The 19,599-nt window shown below is 43.6% G+C and overlaps 1 protein-coding gene across 1 annotated transcript in view; it reads right to left on the bottom strand.

The window, feature by feature from the left end:
- The window catches only part of LOC142311337 (proton channel OTOP2-like), a 52,704-nt gene that overhangs the window by 23,465 nt on the left and 9,640 nt on the right, over window positions 1-19,599 (bottom strand). Inside the window, exons 2-4 of the mRNA XM_075349664.1 lie at window positions 4,321-4,457; window positions 4,146-4,204; window positions 68-207 (exon numbers count right to left, since the gene is read on the bottom strand). Coding sequence (XP_075205779.1) covers window positions 68-207; window positions 4,146-4,204; window positions 4,321-4,457 — 336 coding nt within the window. The remainder of the gene's footprint in view (window positions 1-67; window positions 208-4,145; window positions 4,205-4,320; window positions 4,458-19,599) is intronic.

Here is a 19,599-nt window from a genome sequence, read left to right as displayed (position 1 = left end):
TAGAAAAGGTTAATAGAAAGATATAGACTTTTTCTGATTGTTTTTTCACCACATTCTTGTTTTATACCTCTTTCCTCATGGTATCCATTTGTGCTGGTTTGCTCTTTCAAATCTATATCCAGGCTTCGTGTCTCATGGACAGACTCATCAGTCACAGCAGCCATCCATATACTGAGATTTGTTATTAGCACTAACATCAGACCATACCTGAGGAATCATAATATATTACATTTATAATAATATGATATTAAAAGACATATTAGAAGATGCAAAGAAATATTTGTAATATCAATAAATGGAATTTTAAGGGTAAACCAACTTTAAAGTAACTTTTCAGATTAAGCTGTATTGTGTGTGTGTGTGTGTGTGTGTGTGTGTGTGTGTGTGTGTGTGTGTGTGTGTGTGTGTGTGTGCGCGTGTACATGAGGATTTAGACTATGTCTGGCTAATATATGATTTGTATTATCCTGTCTTGAGGGTACCATGAAGGAAAGTGTTAGGGTTAGGGGCCCGTGGCCGCCCGGAAGATCAGCAGCCAGCTCTTTTCAGTGAGAGAGGAGCTGTGCTGATCTGTCGCAGACTACGTGGCCACTATATGACCCGGTGCCACCGCCGCTGACACCACCCCCCGCCCAGTGTCAGCGGCGGCACAGACAGGGCCCCCTCCCCCGTCATCACGCACAGCAATGATGAAGCATAGAGTGGCCTATGCCACTCTATGCATCATCATTCTCCCCCTGTGCGGTGATATCACTCCTGTGTGACTGCTATGCTGAGAGCACAGAGCGCAAGATGGGAGGACGCAGACCGAAGCAGCGGGAAAATGAGGAGAGAGATGAGGACAGCAGCGGTGGAAGGAGGAGAGGAGAGAGGTGAGGACAGAGCAGCGGGGGAGAGAGGTGAGTACTTGTTGTTTTTATTTTTTTATATATATAAATTAGTGAGTACATGGTGGCAGGAGGCCTGGGGGGGCTGCATTATACATGGAGGCCTGGGCAAGCTGGCTGCATTATTATACATGGAGGCCTGGGGAGGCTGGCTGCATTATACATGGAGGCCTGGGGAGGCTGGCTGCATTATTATACATGGAGGCCTGGAGAGGCTGGCTGCATTATTATACATGGAAGCCTAGGGAGACTGGCTCCATTATTATACATGGATGCCTGGGGAGGCTGGCTGCATTATTAAACATGGAGGCCTGGGGAGGCTGGCTGCATTATTATACATGGAGGCCTGGGGAGGCTGGCTGCAATATTATACATGGAGGCCTGGGGAGACTGGCTCCATTATTATACTTGGAGGCCTGGGGAGGCTGGCTGCATTATTATACATGGAGGTCTGGGAAGGCTGGCTGCATTATTATACATGGAGGCCTGGAGAGGCTGGCTGCATTATTATACATGGAAGCCTAGGGAGACTGACTCCATTATTATACATGGAGGCCTGGGGAGGCTGGCTGCATTATTATACATTGAGGCCTGGGGAGGCTGGCTGCATTATTATACATGGAGGCCTGGGGAGGCTGGCTGCAATATTATACATGGAGGCCTGGGGAGACTGACTCCATTATTATACATGGAGGCCTGGGGAGGCTGGCTGCATTATTATACATGGAGGTCTGGGAAGGCTGGCTGCATTATTATACATGGAGGCCTGGGGAGGCTGGCTGCATTATTATACATAGAGGCCTGGGAGGCTGCATTATATATGGAGGTCTATGGGGTTGCATAATAAACATGAAGGACACCTTATACATGGATTATAGAGGTATATTATACATGGAGACATGGAGGTCTAGGGGGCTGCATTATACATGGAGGTCTATAGGGCTGCATTATACATAGAGGTCAATGGGGATGTATTATACAACATGAAGGACACCTTATACATGGACTAAGGGTGCATTATACATGGAGGAGTATGGGGCTGTATAATACAAAATTAAGTTTTATGTTTTATGGGGTTGCATTATAATACATATAGGACTATGGGGGTTATATTAAAATATATGGAGGACTATGGAGCCTACCTTATACATGGACTATGGGGGTGCATTATAAAACATGGAGGCCTATGTGGTGCAGTATAATATATGGAGTACTATGGGGTGAATTATAATATATGGAGAATTATGGGGTGAATTATAATACATGGAGAACTAAGAGAAATTCATTATAATAATTGGAGGGCTATGAGAGCTACTTTATACATGGAGGACTATGGTGATGCATTATAATATATGGAGGACTATGTGGTGCAGTATAATATATGGAGGACTATGGGGTGCATTCTAATATATGAAGAGTTATTTTTTAACCCTTTATACTATGTGGAAGGCTATGTGGGAGCCATTATAGTATTTGGAGAACTATATACAAGGGGGACAAAGATACAAGCATGGGATGGAAATGTTTTGTGCTGAGAAGAAGTTCTCCACTGCCTATCTGTGCATATATCACACTACACTCAGATGACATCTGAGTGCAGTCCCATGTTTCACACACACCCATAGACTTGTACGGGTGCGTATGATGCGAGACTTGCTGACAAACGCAGCATGCTATGATTTTAGTCTTATGCCGATTTGGCATGAGAAAAAAATTATAGATGGACCCTGCCACATTGTTTAGCACTGTTCCATCGGATTACACTCTGCCGTGTTAAACGCAAGTGGGAGCAAGGCTTAAAGGGTGCTTTAAACGCTGCAACATCGCTAGCGATTCCTAGCGAAGTCGAACGCGATAGCACCCGCCCCCGTCGTTCGTGCGACATTTGGTGCTCGCTGCCGTAGCGAACATTATCGCTACAGCAGCATCACACACACATACCTTGTCAGCGACGTCGCTGTGACCGCCGAACAATCCCTCCCTCAAGGGGGAGGTGCGTTTGGCGTCATAGCGACGTCACTGCGGCGTCACTAAACGGCCGGCCAATAGATGCGAAGGGGCGGAGATGAGCGGGACGTAACATCCCGCCCACCTCCTTCCTTCTGCATTGCCAGTGGACGCAGGTTAGGAGATGTTTGTCAATCCTGCGGTGTCACACATAGTGATGTGTGATGCCTTATGAATGACAAACAACATCGTATCTGTGACAGCAGCGATATTAAGGAAAGGAGCGACATGTCAACGGTCACGGTTTTTGAACAATTTTGCGATCGTTGATCGTTGCTCCTTGGTGTCACACGCTGTGTCACTATCGGCGCCGGATTTGCGTCACTAACGACGTGACCCCGACATATCGGTAGCGATGTCGCAGCGTGTAAAGCACCCTTAAGACTCTGTAACCATCTAGCTCATTGCCGAACTATGAACAAAGTTGAGCTGTCATCTGTGTCTACCTTCATCCTTCCACCATCTTTAAGAGGAGAACCACCAGGTACATTGAGATGCAGAGTAAAGGCCCCTTTACACACTGTAATATCGTGACCGATATCGCTAGCATGCGTACCCGCCCCCATCGGTTGTGCGACACGGGCAAATCACTGCCTGTGGCGCACAACATCGCGCGGACCCGTCACACTACTTAACTGCCTAGCGACGTCGCTGTGACCGGCGAACCGCCTCCTTTCTAAGGGGGCGGTTCGTTTAGCATCACAGCGACGTCACAGCAGCATCACTGAACCACCGCCCAATAGAAGCGGAGGGGCGGAGATGAGCGGGACGTAACATCCCGCCCACCTCCTTCCTTCCTCATTGCGGGCGGCTGCAGGTAAGGTGAGGTTCCTCGTTCCTGCGGTGTCACACACAGCGATGTGTGATGCCGCAGGAACGAGGAACTACATCGCTAGCTGCAGCAGCAGTGATAATGGAAAATAGGGGGGCATGTCACCGATGAGCGATTTTGAACGTTTTTGCGATGATTCAAAATCGCTCATAGGTGTCACACGCAACGACATCGCTAAAGCGGCCGGATGTGCGTCACAAATTCAATGACCCCAACGAGATCGCTTTAGCGATGTCGCAGCGTGTAAAGTGGCCTTAGCACCATCACCTGTGAATCCCTCACAAGTTGCATAGATGGGCCAAAGTTAGGTAAACAAGACAAGAGGTGTATATGTGAAAGCTACTATCTTCAGTAATATTACATGAAATCCATAAACATTCAGAACAACGCAAAACGAGAAAATGTATCCATCGTCTTACCTGGAAATGTTGGTATGAATCTGTACACAGTGTTTGCTGGAGACCCAGAGAAAATATGTCTGAAAAGCAGAGGCAAGCACTGTTGATTACTTAATCTAAAATGACTAAAGCCTAAATAGAATTGATAGAAATCAAGGAAGACATTATTTCATCTGAATGTAGATGGAGCTTTTACCTGAAGGATTATGAATGCGCTCTGCACCATGGGGTGAATGAGCTTGATTGGAGACTCACAATCAATATAACTAATATAATATCCAATCTTAAATACATCAAGAACCAGACTGCAGATCCCAAAGAACACCAAGCCACCTGCCGGAGGAAGCACACAGTGACCTTAATGACCTTTACTGAATAGCATGTAAATCAATTTTGTACTTTAAGTTTGTCAAAACGAGTCAACTATTTGACAAATTTTTTTTTTAATATATTAAAACCATATGGATCACACAGTTACCATTGAATTTTAAAGGGTTTATTCTAAAAATATATCTTAAAGGGAACCTGTCACCAGGATTTTCCCTTTATAAGCTGCGGCCACTACCAGTGAGCCCTTATATATATAATTCTAGAATACTGTATATAAGAGCCCAAGCCAATCTATATAACGTAAAAAAACCCTTTATTATAATCACCTAGTGGGGCGATCCAGTTCAATGGGTGTCGCTTGTCGCGGGTCCGGCACATCCTCTCTGCTGCAATCACCATCCTCCTTCCAAGCAAAGTGTGGATGACGCGTCCTATGTGTTCCTGCACATGCACACTTTGATCTGCAGAAGGCAGATCAAAGTATTGTAGTGAGCATGTGTGCCGCCCCTGAGGCTTCATTCTCCACAGGGTACTGTATCTCATTTAAGGTGCAGTATTCATCTCGAGTGAGGGGGAGGTTAATCACTGGTGTTTCCACATTTCACCTTACATACAGCTTAGGTGCCTTTTCACTGCGGACTGGACTAGAGTAGGCTGGGGATGGCCATCACGAGGCATGCGACTTTGCCGGTCACTAGGACAACCACCTGGGGGCAGGTATCACTTGGGGTAGAAGTAGGAGCAACCATCACACAATAGTCAGTCAAGTCGGGACTACAATTCTGGCAACACAACACCAATTTCTTCAACTTCTTTCTTCTCAGAGCCTGAGGATTGGAGCAGGAATCTCAGCCCGGGTTCTGCACTTCATCAAGGGGTAACCCTTGTGAAAGGATGCACTCTGACACCGGTGTTGACCTCCAACTTACCCGGGATCGGCTGGGGCCCATTACGGCAGAAACCGGCACTCTGAGGGTGGCTATCATTCAGTGAGTAAAGACCTTGGACCGCAATCACTGTGTCCTCCTGTCCTTGCTGGCGCTGGCACCCCGCACTTCGGCGCCAATGAGCACTACTGCCACCATCCTCCTCCCTGGGGCCTAGATCCACCTGTGGGGAGCTGAACCATCTGAGGTGCATTACCATCCGCACCAGAGGACATCACCCGCAGCCGTGGCTAATCCCTAGCCACACACCACAGGTGGCGTTACGAGACAACTACTCCCAACATCCTCAACCCCTTCATCATCATCCCTATCTTTCATCCCTTTTATTGGTAGGGCCACCCATAAGATCCCCTGACACTCACCGGCTCGGTGACGAGTATTCCCAAGAGTCGCGGGGCCTGTCAAATGCGCGGGAGGTCTTTGAATTTCCCTCACGTCTGCGCATTGCAATACTTTGATCTGCCCTAAGCAGGGCAGATCAAAGTGCATTTAGACAAATATATTCCCAAATATTTCTTTATTTTGAATATATAAATTAAATATCCACACCTACAGTGAATTAGTTATAGTACATATAACCTTGATATCAAGGACAGTTCGCATACATATAGCATACAATGATTTATAGTACATATAAGCCCTTGATAACAAGGGAATTCGCATACATATAGCATACAATGATTATTCAACATATATACAGGCTGCTCACTCCAGGATTATGGATGATGCTTCACAAAAACTTAACTTGTGGGCTTATATGTCCTTTCCCATTATATTCATGGCAGACGCCATTAAGATTTAAGCAGGTCCAGAATAAGCAAGCATATAGAATCCAGTCCCAGTATACTCAGAGTGAGTTTAGCATCAAGCCTGTTAATTTGATCTTCACCTCAACGCGTTTCCCCACATAAATTATTATGGTTCATCAGGAGGCATAACAAAGAATCAATTAGGTATGCAGATCCACGGAGTCTTTCCTTAATGGAATCGGCGGCAGCACAGAGCGATCATGTCAAGATAAACAGCCACTTCCGTCCCTGGAGACTCTAGATAGAGTCTCCAGGGACGGAAGTGGCTGTTTATCTTGACAGGATCGCTCTGTGCTGCCGCCGATTCCATTAAGGAAAGACTCCGTGGATCTGCATACCTAATTGATTCTTTGTTATGCCTCCTGATGAACCATAATAATTTATGTGGGGAAACGCGTTGAGGTGAAGATCAAATTAACAGGCTTGATGTTAAACTCACTCTGAGTATACTGGGACTGGATTCTATATGCTTGCTTATTCTGGACCTGCTTAAATCTTAATGGCGTCTGCCATGAATATAATGGGAAAGGACATATAAGCCCACAAGTTAAGTTTTTGTGAAGCATCATCCATAATCCTGGAGTGAGCAGCCTGTATATATGTTGAATAATCATTGTATGCTATATGTATGCGAATTCCCTTGTTATCAAGGGCTTATATGTACTATAAATCATTGTATGCTATATGTATGCGAACTGTCCTTGATATCAAGGTTATATGTACTATAACTAATTCACTGTAGGTGTGGATATTTAATTTATATATTCAAAATAAAGAAATATTTGGGAATATATTTGTCTAAATACTAATGATACATATTCCCTAGGCCTAAGAGCCAACGTTTAATTATGCCAGATCAAAGTGCACCTGCACAGGACCGCAATGCCAGCCTGTGTAGATGACATAGGACATGTCACCCACACTGGGCTGGGCAGAAGGAGGACGGTGATCGCCACAGAGTGGAAGCACCCTAAAATAGAGCAGTGACACTCATCGGACCAGACCGCCCCCTATGTGAATATAATAAAAGTGTTTTTTACGCTATACAAAGCAGCCTGGGCACTTAAATACAGTATTCTGGAATGCCTGGTGACAGGTTCCCAATAAGGCTACATTCACATGACTGTTGTACATCCCTTTGTGCTGTCTATTTTGTTACTGGACAACACATGGACCCATAAAGTTTTATTGGTCCTTACGTGTGAAACTTGTAAGACTCAGCACATTCTGCAGATCAGATTTAGCCATTAAAGTCTACCGGAAGCTGTAAGACGCAGATTAAAAACAGAAGATGCTAGGGTTAATTCATCAAAGCATTTATGGCAGAAAATTGTTGTAAATCCTTTAAAAAAATTCAGAATATTTTGTGCAACTTAAAGCTATGCAAAAATTTTAGGTGTTTTCATGACAGTTTGAATCAGTTCCGGCCTGAATGGAGTAACATTTCTGGCATAGCGCACAGAGGTGCATGTCACTCAGAAGAGGCGCTGAATCCATAAAATAGTGTGGGCCTCTTAATGAATTTTGCACCTTGCATTACAGCAAGACTGGTATAGAATGAGCGTGCACAATGCCAGTCTTGATAAAGCATCCCCTTTCTTTTTTTACTTCGGTTTTCTATCCATAATTCATCAATTTTAAGAGTAAATATATAAATAAAAATCAGACAGTCTTCCTGCTTCAGCTTTTAAAAATGGATGAGAATTAATACAGATGCAAAATGAATGACACGAGAGAAAAACAGGCCATTTTACATGAATATAAATAGACATGGATGTGTGATTGTATCCTGAAGACCATTTAGATGGGACAATTTTGTCTCGTTAATCAGCAACAAATGACTATACATACAAGTGGTGCTGTGCTTGTTTACATGGATCAACAGTGTTGGTAGTACATTGCCCATGTGTCATGATTCATGCCGGTCTCAGCTGCTGCTGAGCCTTTGCTTGTTTCCTATACTAGGATTTCTGATCATGGGAGGGGTTAATTTCTTCTGCCTTGTTCCAGAGGACAGGCCGCTATATCCTGGCACTGCTCTTCTGGAACATCGCCAGTAATAGTCCTGCTCTGCAGCATGTGAGTCTGGTTCCTGTGAGTGTTCCCTGATCCATCTGACTTTCCAGCTAATTTCCTGACCTGTGTCCTCTCCATTCTGCTTTTCTATCTCTGACACCCACCCCCCGACTTCCTTGTCCCGTCCCGGACTCTCCCGTCCTTTATCTCCTGTTTGTTTGCCCAGCCTCTCCTGTCTTCCCTGTCCTGTCTCTGTGTGTTTTTCTTATCACCAAGCTTCTGACCTTGCTTTGTTTGTATTCATCTCTGGCTCTGCTTTTCCCTCCTGACATTGGCGTTACTTCCTGTTTCTGACCTTCGGCTTGCACCTGACTACGATTTTCTTCTCCCTCTGGTTTCCACTTGACATCCTGGTATTGACTCGGCCTGCTGACTACTTTGTTGCTTTTGCACCATCTAGTGGATTGTCTGCTAACTGCACCTTGTGTCAGTTTCTCCACTAGAGCAGCATAACACCATGTACATGCAGCGATGTGTTTCCAATAACTAGATTTATGCTGGCATGAACTGTTTAATCTACTAATGAACAAGCAAACTGCTTATTTCTTGGGATTGTTCATTGACCAGCATGTTTACACAGGCCAATAATTAGATAATTAGGAACAGGCATTTTTATCACTGCTTTTTTGATGATTATTCTTTTATCAAAATGATGTTGAAATAAAGGGAAAATTTTAAAAGAGCTCAAATTGTAAACAATACTGTGACCCCTTTATTCAAAAAAATTGGTAGGAGTCCCAGGAGTTGGAACCCAACAATTAGAAAGTGATGGCATCTCCTAGCTTTATGTTACCACTTTCAGTGATGGTGAAACCACTATAAATAGGTTTCTTTGAATTATTAAAATATTCAGAGTTACTACGGTGTGTGTGTGTGTGTGTGTGTGTGTGTGTATGGGGGAGGGGGTTCCAATCCAGAACCATATTAATTAGCCAGATTGGAGTGTGGTTACAATGAGTGACCCAACGAGTTAATGCACTTCATGGACAGCTCACGGAGTTGAATGCATATTGTAATACTTTCATTCTCTCGGTCTAAGGTTAAAGCGGGATTTACACGCAACGACATCGCTAACGAGATGTCGTTGGGGTCATGGAATTCGTGACGCACATCCGGCCTCGTTAGCGACGTTGTTGCGTGTGAAACGCACGAACGACAGTTAACGATCAAAAATACTCACCATATCGTTGATCGTTGTCCAGTCGTAATACCGATTATCGTTGCAGCTGCAGGTACGATGTTGTTCGTCGTTCCTGCGGCAGCACACATCGCTATGTGTGACACTGCAGGAATGAGGAACATCACCATACCTGCGGCCGCCTGCAATGAGGAATGAAGGAGGTGGGCGGGATGTTCGGCCAGCTCATCTCCGCCCCTCCGCTTCTATTGGGCGGCCGCTTGGTGACGCCACTATGACGCCGAACGAACCGCCCCCTTAGAAAGGAGGTGGTTCGCCGGCAACAGCGACGTCGCTAGGCAGGTATGCGTGACGGGTGTAAGCGATGTTGTGCGCCACGGGCAGCGATTTGCCCATGACGCACAACTGACGGGGGCGGGTACGCTCGCTATCGATATCGATAGTGATATCGCTGCATGTAAAGTGCCCTTAAGAGCCCTTTTCAGGCTCGAAACACTAAGACGTTGTTTTATAATTCATGGATGTCCATTCAACCTTGTGTTGGTTTTAACTTTATGAAATAAAAATTAAATTTTAAACAATTTTGGATGTGATGCTGGAAAAAAACTTTTTCTGCTGAATCTTCACTCTCTGAACAAGGAGCTGATCTCCTTGCACCATCCTCTTGAAAGGGACCCAGGTGATGCAATTAACGAGTGAGCTGAAGAATCATTTGTATTCATTCTCCCTGTAGTATTGTTGCAAAAAAATATGTTGCAACTAGGTTAAACTGCAAATTAAGCCAATCGGGAACCCTCCTAACCAAAACAGTCAACATCTAATAATACTAATATGGTCCTACCAGGGGCGTAACAACCGCAGTCGCAGAGGTCACGGCTGCGACTGGGCCCGGCAGCTTAGGGGACCGGCACCCGCCCTGCAGGGAAGTAGTCGGCTCCGCTCAGTGAGAGAGGAGCTATGCTCTACCTTTACTAGTGGTAATACAAGTGGCCGGCAGTGCTTGGCTTCACCCCCTCTAACCTCTTCCTGCCTGTGACCTTGGGCTCACTGGCCCTACTGTGTCACCGGCTTCTAGTGTGTGGAGTGTGGTACTGCTGCCATTGTGAGCTGCAGGGAACCTAATAGTCAGTGCAGCCCCTTCCTTTCCCTGCCTCTTGTCACTAGTAGCAGTCGGAACTGAGAGCTGAGGGAGAGGAAGGAGAACATGGCAGCTGTAGCATTAAAACCTGTGACGGGCTGCTCAGCTCCCAGTCCTGTTCTGTGCTGTGTCCTCCATTTCCTGCAGACATGGCTTCATTTCCTGGTCATGGCTGCAGCCCTGTGATTGGGCAGGGATGTGAAGGCCCCGCTGCTTCTGGAGACTGACTTCAGCATAGATAAGTACATGTAATAGTATATATGCAGTATATAGTGTGTATGTGGATAGTATATAGTGTATATCAGTGTGTATGTGGCTAGTATATGGTGTATATCAGTGTATATGGGGCTAGTATATGGTGTATATCAGTGTATATGGGGATAGTATATAGTGTATATCAGTGTGTATGGGGATATTATATAGTGTACATCAGTGTGTACAGTCACGGCCAAAGGTTTTGAGAATGCTACAAATATAAATTTTTACAAAGTCTACTGCTTACGTTTTTCTAATGGCAATTTGAATATACTCCAGAATGTCATAAAGAGTGATCAGCTTAACAGCAATTACTTGCAAAGTCAATATTGGCTAAGAAAATGAACTTTAACCCCCAAAACACATTTCAACATCATTGCATTCCTGCCTTAAAAGGAGCAGCTAACATTGTTTTAGTGATTGTTCCATTAACACAGGTGTGGGTGTTGATGAGGACAGGGCTGGCGATCAATCAGTCATGATTAAGTAAGAATGACACCACTGGACACTGTAAAAGGAGGCTGGTGCTTGGTATCATTGTTTTTCTTCAGTTAACCATGGTTATCTCTAAAGAAACACGTGCAGCCATCATTGCTCTGCACAAAAATGGCCTAACAGGGAAGAGTATCGCAGCTACAAAGATTGCACCTCAGTCAACAATCTATCGCATCATCAACATCATCAAGAACTTCAAGGAGAGAGCTTCCATTGTTGCCAAAAAGGCTTCAGGGCGCCCAAGAAGGACCAGCAAACGCCAGGACCGTATCTTAAAACTGTTTCAGCTGCGGGATCGGAGCTAGCTCAGCAATGGCAGCAGGCTGGTGTGAGTGCTTCTGCACGCACTGTGAGGCGGAGACTGCTTGAGCAAGGCCTGGTTTCAAGGAGGGCAGCAAAGAAGCCACTTCTCTCCAGAAAAAACATCAGGGACAGACTGATATTCTGCAAAAGGTACAGGGAGTGGACTGCTGAGGACTGGGGTAAAGTCATTTTCTCAGATGAATCCCCTTTTCGATTGTCTGGGACATCTGGAAAACAGCTTATTAGGAGAAGAAGAGGTGAGCGCTACCACCAGTCTTGTCTGATGCCAACTGTTAAGCATCCTGAAATGATTCATGTGTGGGGTTGCTTCTCAGCCAAGGGAATCGGCTCACTCACAGTCTTGCCTAAAAACACAGCCATGAATAAAGAGTGGTACCAGAATGTCCTCCAAGAGCAACTTCTCCCAACTGTCCAAGAGCAGTTTGGCGCCCAACAATGCCTTTTCCAGCATGATGGAGCATCTTGCCATAAAGCAAATGTGATCACTAAATGGCTCATGGAACAAAACATAGAGATTTTGGGTCCATGGCCTGGAAACTCCCCAGATCTTAATCCCATTGAGAACTTGTGGGCAATCATCAAGAGACAGGTGGACAAACAAAAACCAACAAATTCTGGCAAAATGCAAGCATTGCTTATGCAAGAATGGACAGCTATCAATCAGGATTTGATCCAGAAGTTGATTGAAAGCATGCCAGGGAGAATTGCAGAGGTCCTGAAGAAGAAGGGTCAACACTGCAAATATTGACTTGTTGCATTAACTCATTCTAACTGTCAATATAACCTTTTGGTACTCATAATATGATTGCAATTATATTTCTGTATGTGATGTATACATCAGACAAACACAATTAAAAACCAGAGGGTAACAGATCATGTGAAAATATAATTTTGGTGTCATTCTCAAAACTTTTGGCCATGAGTGTATGTGGCTAGTATATAGCGTATATCAATGTGTAGTTAGATAACATATGGTGTATATCAGTGTGTATGGGGATAGTATATAGTGTATATCAGTGTGTATGGGGATAGTATATGGTGTATATCAGTGTGTATGGGGATAGTATATAGTGTATATCAGTGTGTATGTAGATAGTATATGGTGTATATCAGTGTGTATGTAGATAGTATATGGTGTATATCAGTGTTTATGGGGATAGTATATGGTGTATATCAGTGTTTATGGAGATAGTATATGGTGTAAATCAGTGAGTATTCGGATAGTACATGGTTTATATCAGTGTGCATGGGGATAGTATATGGTGCATATCAGTGTGTATGGGGACAGTATATGGTGTATATCAGTGTGTATGGGGATAGTGTATGGTATATATCAGTGTGTATGGGGTTAGTGTGTATGGGGATATTATATGGTGTATATAAGTGTGTATGGGGCTAGTATATGGTGTATATCAGTGTGTATGTAGATAGTATATGGTGTATATCAGTGTTTATGGGGATAGTATATGGTGTATATCAGTGTTTATGGAGATAGTATATGGTGTAAATCAGTGAGTATTCGGATAGTACATGGTTTATATCAGTGTGTATGGGGACAGTATATGGTGTATATCAGTGTGTATGGGGATAGTATATAGTGTATATCAGTGTGTATGGGGATATTATATAGTGTACATCAGTGTGTACAGTCACGGCCAAAGGTTTTGAGAATGCTACAAATATAAATTTTTACAAAGTCTACTGCTTACGTTTTTCTAATGGCAATTTGAATATACTCCAGAATGTCATAAAGAGTGATCAGCTTAACAGCAATTACTTGCAAAGTCAATATTGGCAAAGAAAATGAACTTTAACCCCCAAAACACATTTCAACATCATTGCATTCCTGCCTTAAAAGGAGCAGCTAACATTGTTTTAGTGATTGTTCCATTAACACAGGTGTGGGTGTTGATGAGGACAGGGCTGGCGATCAATCAGTCATGATTAAGTAAGAATGACACCACTGGACACTGTAAAAGGAGGCTGGTGCTTGGTATCATTGTTTTTCTTCAGTTAACCATGGTTATCTCTAAAGAAACACGTGCAGCCATCATTGCTCTGCACAAAAATGGCCTAACAGGGAAGAGTATCGCAGCTACAAAGATTGCACCTCAGTCAACAATCTATCGCATCATCAACATCATCAAGAACTTCAAGGAGAGAGCTTCCATTGTTGCCAAAAAGGCTTCAGGGCGCCCAAGAAGGACCAGCAAACGCCAGGACCGTATCTTAAAACTGTTTCAGCTGCGGGATCGGAGCTAGCTCAGCAATGGCAGCAGGCTGGTGTGAGTGCTTCTGCACGCACTGTGAGGCGGAGACTGCTTGAGCAAGGCCTGGTTTCAAGGAGGGCAGCAAAGAAGCCACTTCTCTCCAGAAAAAACATCAGGGACAGACTGATATTCTGCAAAAGGTACAGGGAGTGGACTGCTGAGGACTGGGGTAAAGTCATTTTCTCAGATGAATCCCCTTTTCGATTGTCTGGGACATCTGGAAAACAGCTTATTAGGAGAAGAAGAGGTGAGCGCTACCACTAGTCTTGTCTGATGCCAACTGTTAAGCATCCTGAAATGATTCATGTGTGGGGTTGCTTCTCAGCCAAGGGAATCGGCTCACTCACAGTCTTGCCTAAAAACACAGCCATGAATAAAGAGTGGTACCAGAATGTCCTCCAAGAGCAACTTCTCCCAACTGTCCAAGAGCAGTTTGGCGCCCAACAATGCCTTTTCCAGCATGATGGAGCATCTTGCCATAAAGCAAAGGTGATCACTAAATGGCTCATGGAACAAAACATAGAGATTTTGGGTCCATGGCCTGGAAACTCCCCAGATCTTAATCCCATTGAGAACTTGTGGGCAATCATCAAGAGACGGGTGGACAAACAAAAACCAACAAATTCTGGCAAAATGCAAGCATTGCTTATGCAAGAATGGACAGCTATCAATCAGGATTTGATCCAGAAGTTGATTGAAAGCATGCCAGGGAGAATTGCAGAGGTCCTGAAGAAGAAGGGTCAACACTGCAAATATTGACTTGTTGCATTAACTCATTCTAACTGTCAATATAACCTTTTGGTACTCATAATATGATTGCAATTATATTTCTGTATGTGATGTACACATCAGACAAACACAATTAAAAACCAGAGGGTAACAGATCATGTGAAAATATAATTTTGGTGTCATTCTCAAAACTTTTGGCCATGAGTGTATGTGGCTAGTATATAGCGTATATCAATGTGTAGTTAGATAACATATGGTGTATATCAGTGTGTATGGGGATAGTATATAGTGTATATCAGTGTGTATGGGGATAGTATATAGTGTATATCAGTGTGTATGTAGATAGTATATGGTGTATATCAGTGTGTATGTAGATAGTATATGGTGTATATCAGTGTTTATGGGGATAGTATATGGTGTATATCAGTGTTTATGGAGATAGTATATGGTGTAAATCAGTGAGTATTCGGATAGTACATGGTTTATATCAGTGTGCATGGGGATAGTATATGGTGCATATCAGTGTGTATGGGGACAGTATATGGTGTATATCAGTGTGTATGGGGATAGTGTATGGTATATATCAGTGTGTATGGGGTTAGTGTGTATGGGGATATTATATGGTGTATATAAGTGTGTATGTGGCTAGTATATGGTGTATATCAGTGTGTATGTAGATAGTATATGGTTAATATCAGTGTTTATGGGGATAGTATATGGTGTATATCAGTGTTTATGGAGATAGTATATGGTGTAAATCAGTGAGTATTCGGATAGTACATGGTTTATATCAGTGTGTATGGGGACAGTATATGGTGTATATCAGTGTGTATGGGGATAGTGTATGGTATATATCAGTGTGTATGGGGTTAGTGTGTATGGGGATATTATATGGTGTATATCAGTGTGTATGTGGCTAGTATATGGTGTATATCAGTGTGTATGCGGGTAGTGTATATCAGTATATATGGGGAAAGTATATGGTGTATATGTGTATATCAGTGTGTATGGGGATAGTGTATGTTGCATTTCAATGTGGATGGGGATAGTATATGGTGTATATCAGTGTGTTTGGGGATAGAATATGGTGTATATCAGTGTGTATGAGGGTAGTGTATATCAGTATGTATGGGGATAGTATATGGTGTATATCAGTGTGTATGGGGATAGTGTATGGTGTATATCAATGTGTATGGGGATAGTATATGGTGTATATCAGTGTGTATGGGGATAGTATATGGTGTATATCAGTGTGTATGCGGGTAGTGTATATCAGCATGTATGGGGATAGTGTATGGTGTACATCAATGTGTATGGGGATAGTATAGGGTGTATATGTGTATATCAGTGTGTATGGGGATAATATATGGTGTATATCAGCATGTATGGGGATAGTGTATGGTGTACATCAATGTGTATGGGGATAGTATATGGTGTATATCAGTGTGTATGGGGATAGTGTATGGTGTATATCAATGTGTATGGGGATAGTATATGGTGTATATCAGTGTGTATGGGGATAGTATATGGTGTATATTCGTGTGTATGGGGAAAGTATATGGTGTATATTCGTGTGTATGGGGATAGTATATGGTGTATATCAGTGTGAATGGATATAGTATATAGTCTACATCAGTGTTTATGGGGATGGTATATGGTGTTTATCAGTGTGTATGGGGATAGTATATGGTGTATATCAGTGTGTATGGGGATAGTATATAGTGTATAGTGTATATCAGTGTGTATGTGGCTAGTATATGGTGTATATCAGTGTGTATGAGGGTAGTGTATATCAGTATGTATGGGGATAGTATATGGTGTATATCAGTGTGTATGGGGATAGTGTATGGTGTATATCAATGTGTATGGGGATAGTATATGGTGTATATCAGTGTGTATGGGGATAGTATATGGTGTATATCAGTGTGTATGCGGGTAGTGTATATCAGTATGTATGGGGATAGTATATGGTGTATATCAGTGTGTATGGGGATAGTATAGGGTGTATATGTGTATATCAGTGTGTATGGGGATAATATATGGTGTATATCAGCATGTATGGGGATAGTGTATGGTGTACATCAATGTGTATGGGGATAGTATATGGTGTATATCAGTGTGTATGGGGATAGTGTATGGTGTATATCAATGTGTATGGGGATAGTATATGGTGTATATCAGTGTGTATGGGGATAGTATATGGTGTATATTCGTGTGTATGGGGAAAGTATATGGTGTATATTCGTGTGTATGGGGATAGTATATGGTGTATATTCGTGTGTATGGGGAAAGTATATGGTGTATATTCGTGTGTATGGGGATAGTATATGGTGTATATCAGTGTGAATGGATATAGTATATAGTCTACATCAGTGTTTATGGGGATGGTATATGGTGTTTATCAGTGTGTATGGGGATAGTATATGGTGTATATCAGTGTGTATGGGGATAGTATATAGTGTATAGTGTATATCAGTGTGTATGTGGCTAGTATATGGTGTATATCAGTGTGTATGGGGGTAGTGTATATCAGTATGTATGGGGATAGTATATGGTGTATATCAGTGTGTATATGGCTAGTATATGGTGTATATCAGTGTGTATGGGGGTAGTGTATATCAGTATGTATGGGGATAGTATATGGTGTATATCAGTGTGTATGAGGATAGTATATGGTGTATATCAGTGTGTATGGGAATAGTATAGGTTGTATATGTGTATATCAGTGTGTATGGGGATAGTATATGGTGTATATCAGTGTGTATGGGGATAGTATATGGTGTACATCAGTGCGTATATGGCTAGTACATGGTGTATATCAGTGTTTATGGGGATAAGATATGGTGTATATCAGTGTGTATGGGGGTAGTGTATATCACTTTGTATGGGGGTAATATATGGTGTATGTGTGTAGAGTTTAGTGTGTTTGTGGGAAGTATAAAGTGTATATCAGGGTATATGTGGGTAGTATATAATGTATAGGAGGGTGTATGTGGTTAGTATATAGTGTATAGAAGTTGGCATATAATGTATATAATAGTTTATATTGCATATAAGTGTGTATATGGTATACAGTAAATGTAATATTGTGCACAGTATACTATGACTAGAGATGAGCGAACCGGTCGCGGTTCGGCTCGAGTTCGGTTCATCGAACGGAGGTCCCGTTCGAGTTCGGTTCATCGAACGTTCGACGAATCACTCGAACCGCATAGGAAACAATGGCAGGCAATCACAAACACAGTCCAAAAGGTGACAAACAACTCACAACACAAACACATGGGAAAGTGACAAGGACATATACTCATGCGAAAACAAAGGAGCTGGACAAGGAAAAAGAGGAGGAGACACAGATATGAGTATATGCAAGGGAATGTCGATGTCATTACTGTGCAACTTGAGCCCTGCTCATTTTAGGCTTCCAATCTGGATAAATTGCCTGACTCCCCACGTACGCCTTGGGGATCTTGTTGTGTCCCGCAGCCAGCGTTTTCTCGGAACGTGTCCTCAGTGCTGCTGGGGGTGTGCTGACAGCTAAGCACACGCATCTATCCACTGACAATGTGGACAGACTAACGTTCACCAAGATGAACAAGTCATGGCTCTCAGAGGACTTTTCTTCCCCTGGCTCAGCCAGGGGAGGCGAAAGGCACGCGTATTTTTGAGAGTGCTTCATGCAAAGGATCTTTTTCATCTTCAAAATGGGGTCAACTGATGCCAGTCAAGTGGGGTGTGTGTGGCCCAACTAGTGGAAACGAGGGAGACTGTGGTTGGAGTCCCCTCGCTTTTGAAAAAAGAACCAAGATGAACAAGTCATGGCTCTCAGAGGACTTTTCTTCCCCTGGGTCATCCAGGGGAGGTGAAAGACACGCGTATTTTTGAGAGTGCTTCATGCAAAGCATCTTTTTCATCTTCAAAATGGGGGTCAACTGATGCCAGTCAAGTGGGGTGTGTGTGGCCCAATTAGTGGAAACAAGGGAGACTGTGGTTGGAGTCCCTTGCTGTGTTTTACATGCTTTTAGAAGGGCACGACATGGCTTAGAGCTTGACTTTCAGCATCTGAAAACTGTTGGCTACCAAAATGCTTCCTTTCCAACCTTTTTAACCGAGGATTTTCGAGACCTTATGCCCATCGCAGTGCCCCAAGAGCCGATGCCCAGGCGCCACTCCTTCTCCAAGAAAGGCGTGCACGCGCTACACCAGCATGTCGCACCAAACATCACCGCTTTTTTGAGAAACTGTGTGACAGGGTGCATTTCACCACAGATACTTGGCCCAGTAAGCATGGACAGGGGCGTTACATGTCGCTGACTGGGCAATGGGTTACTATGGGGAGAGATGGAGAAGGGTCTGCTGTACAAGTCTTGCTGTCCCCATGAGTTGTATCAATCCTTCCTCTGTATGTAGAAGTTAATACACTGCTTCTGCCTCCTCAACCTCGTGTGGGTCCTTCACCTTGGCCCAAACCCTGTGTGGTCAGGGCACCCTTCCTTGTAACTGCGCACAAGGAAAACCACACACCTCCTTACTATGCTGGCAGCAGAGCTCAATGCCATCATGCGGTCAAATGTTTACTTTGAAATGTATGGGAAATGTGAGTCACACCGCTGAGAAGATGTGGACGGTTAGCTCTGGAGACCAAGTTTCATCAATGGTTGTCTCCACTCAACCAGCAGCCAGGGAAGGTCGGGTGTGACAATGATGCAAACATGGGTGCGGCCCTTCGCCGTGACAATGTGACACACGTGCCTTGTGTGGCTCACGTGTTGAATCTAATTCTCCAGCAATTTTTAAAACACCATCCCGGCCTACATGGCCTTGTGCAGCGGGTACGCTCGCTTTGTGCTCACTTCCATCGTTTGCACACAGCAGCTCAACAACTTTCGTCGCTCCAGAAGTCTTTAGGTCTGGTGGTTAAACGCCTGAAATGAGATGTGCCGACACGCAGGAATTTGAATCTGCAC

Source organism: Anomaloglossus baeobatrachus, chromosome 5 (genome assembly GCF_048569485.1).
Source record: "Anomaloglossus baeobatrachus isolate aAnoBae1 chromosome 5, aAnoBae1.hap1, whole genome shotgun sequence".
Lineage (NCBI taxonomy): Eukaryota > Metazoa > Chordata > Amphibia > Anura > Aromobatidae > Anomaloglossus > Anomaloglossus baeobatrachus.
This window is presented reverse-complemented; position numbering and strand designations above follow the sequence as displayed.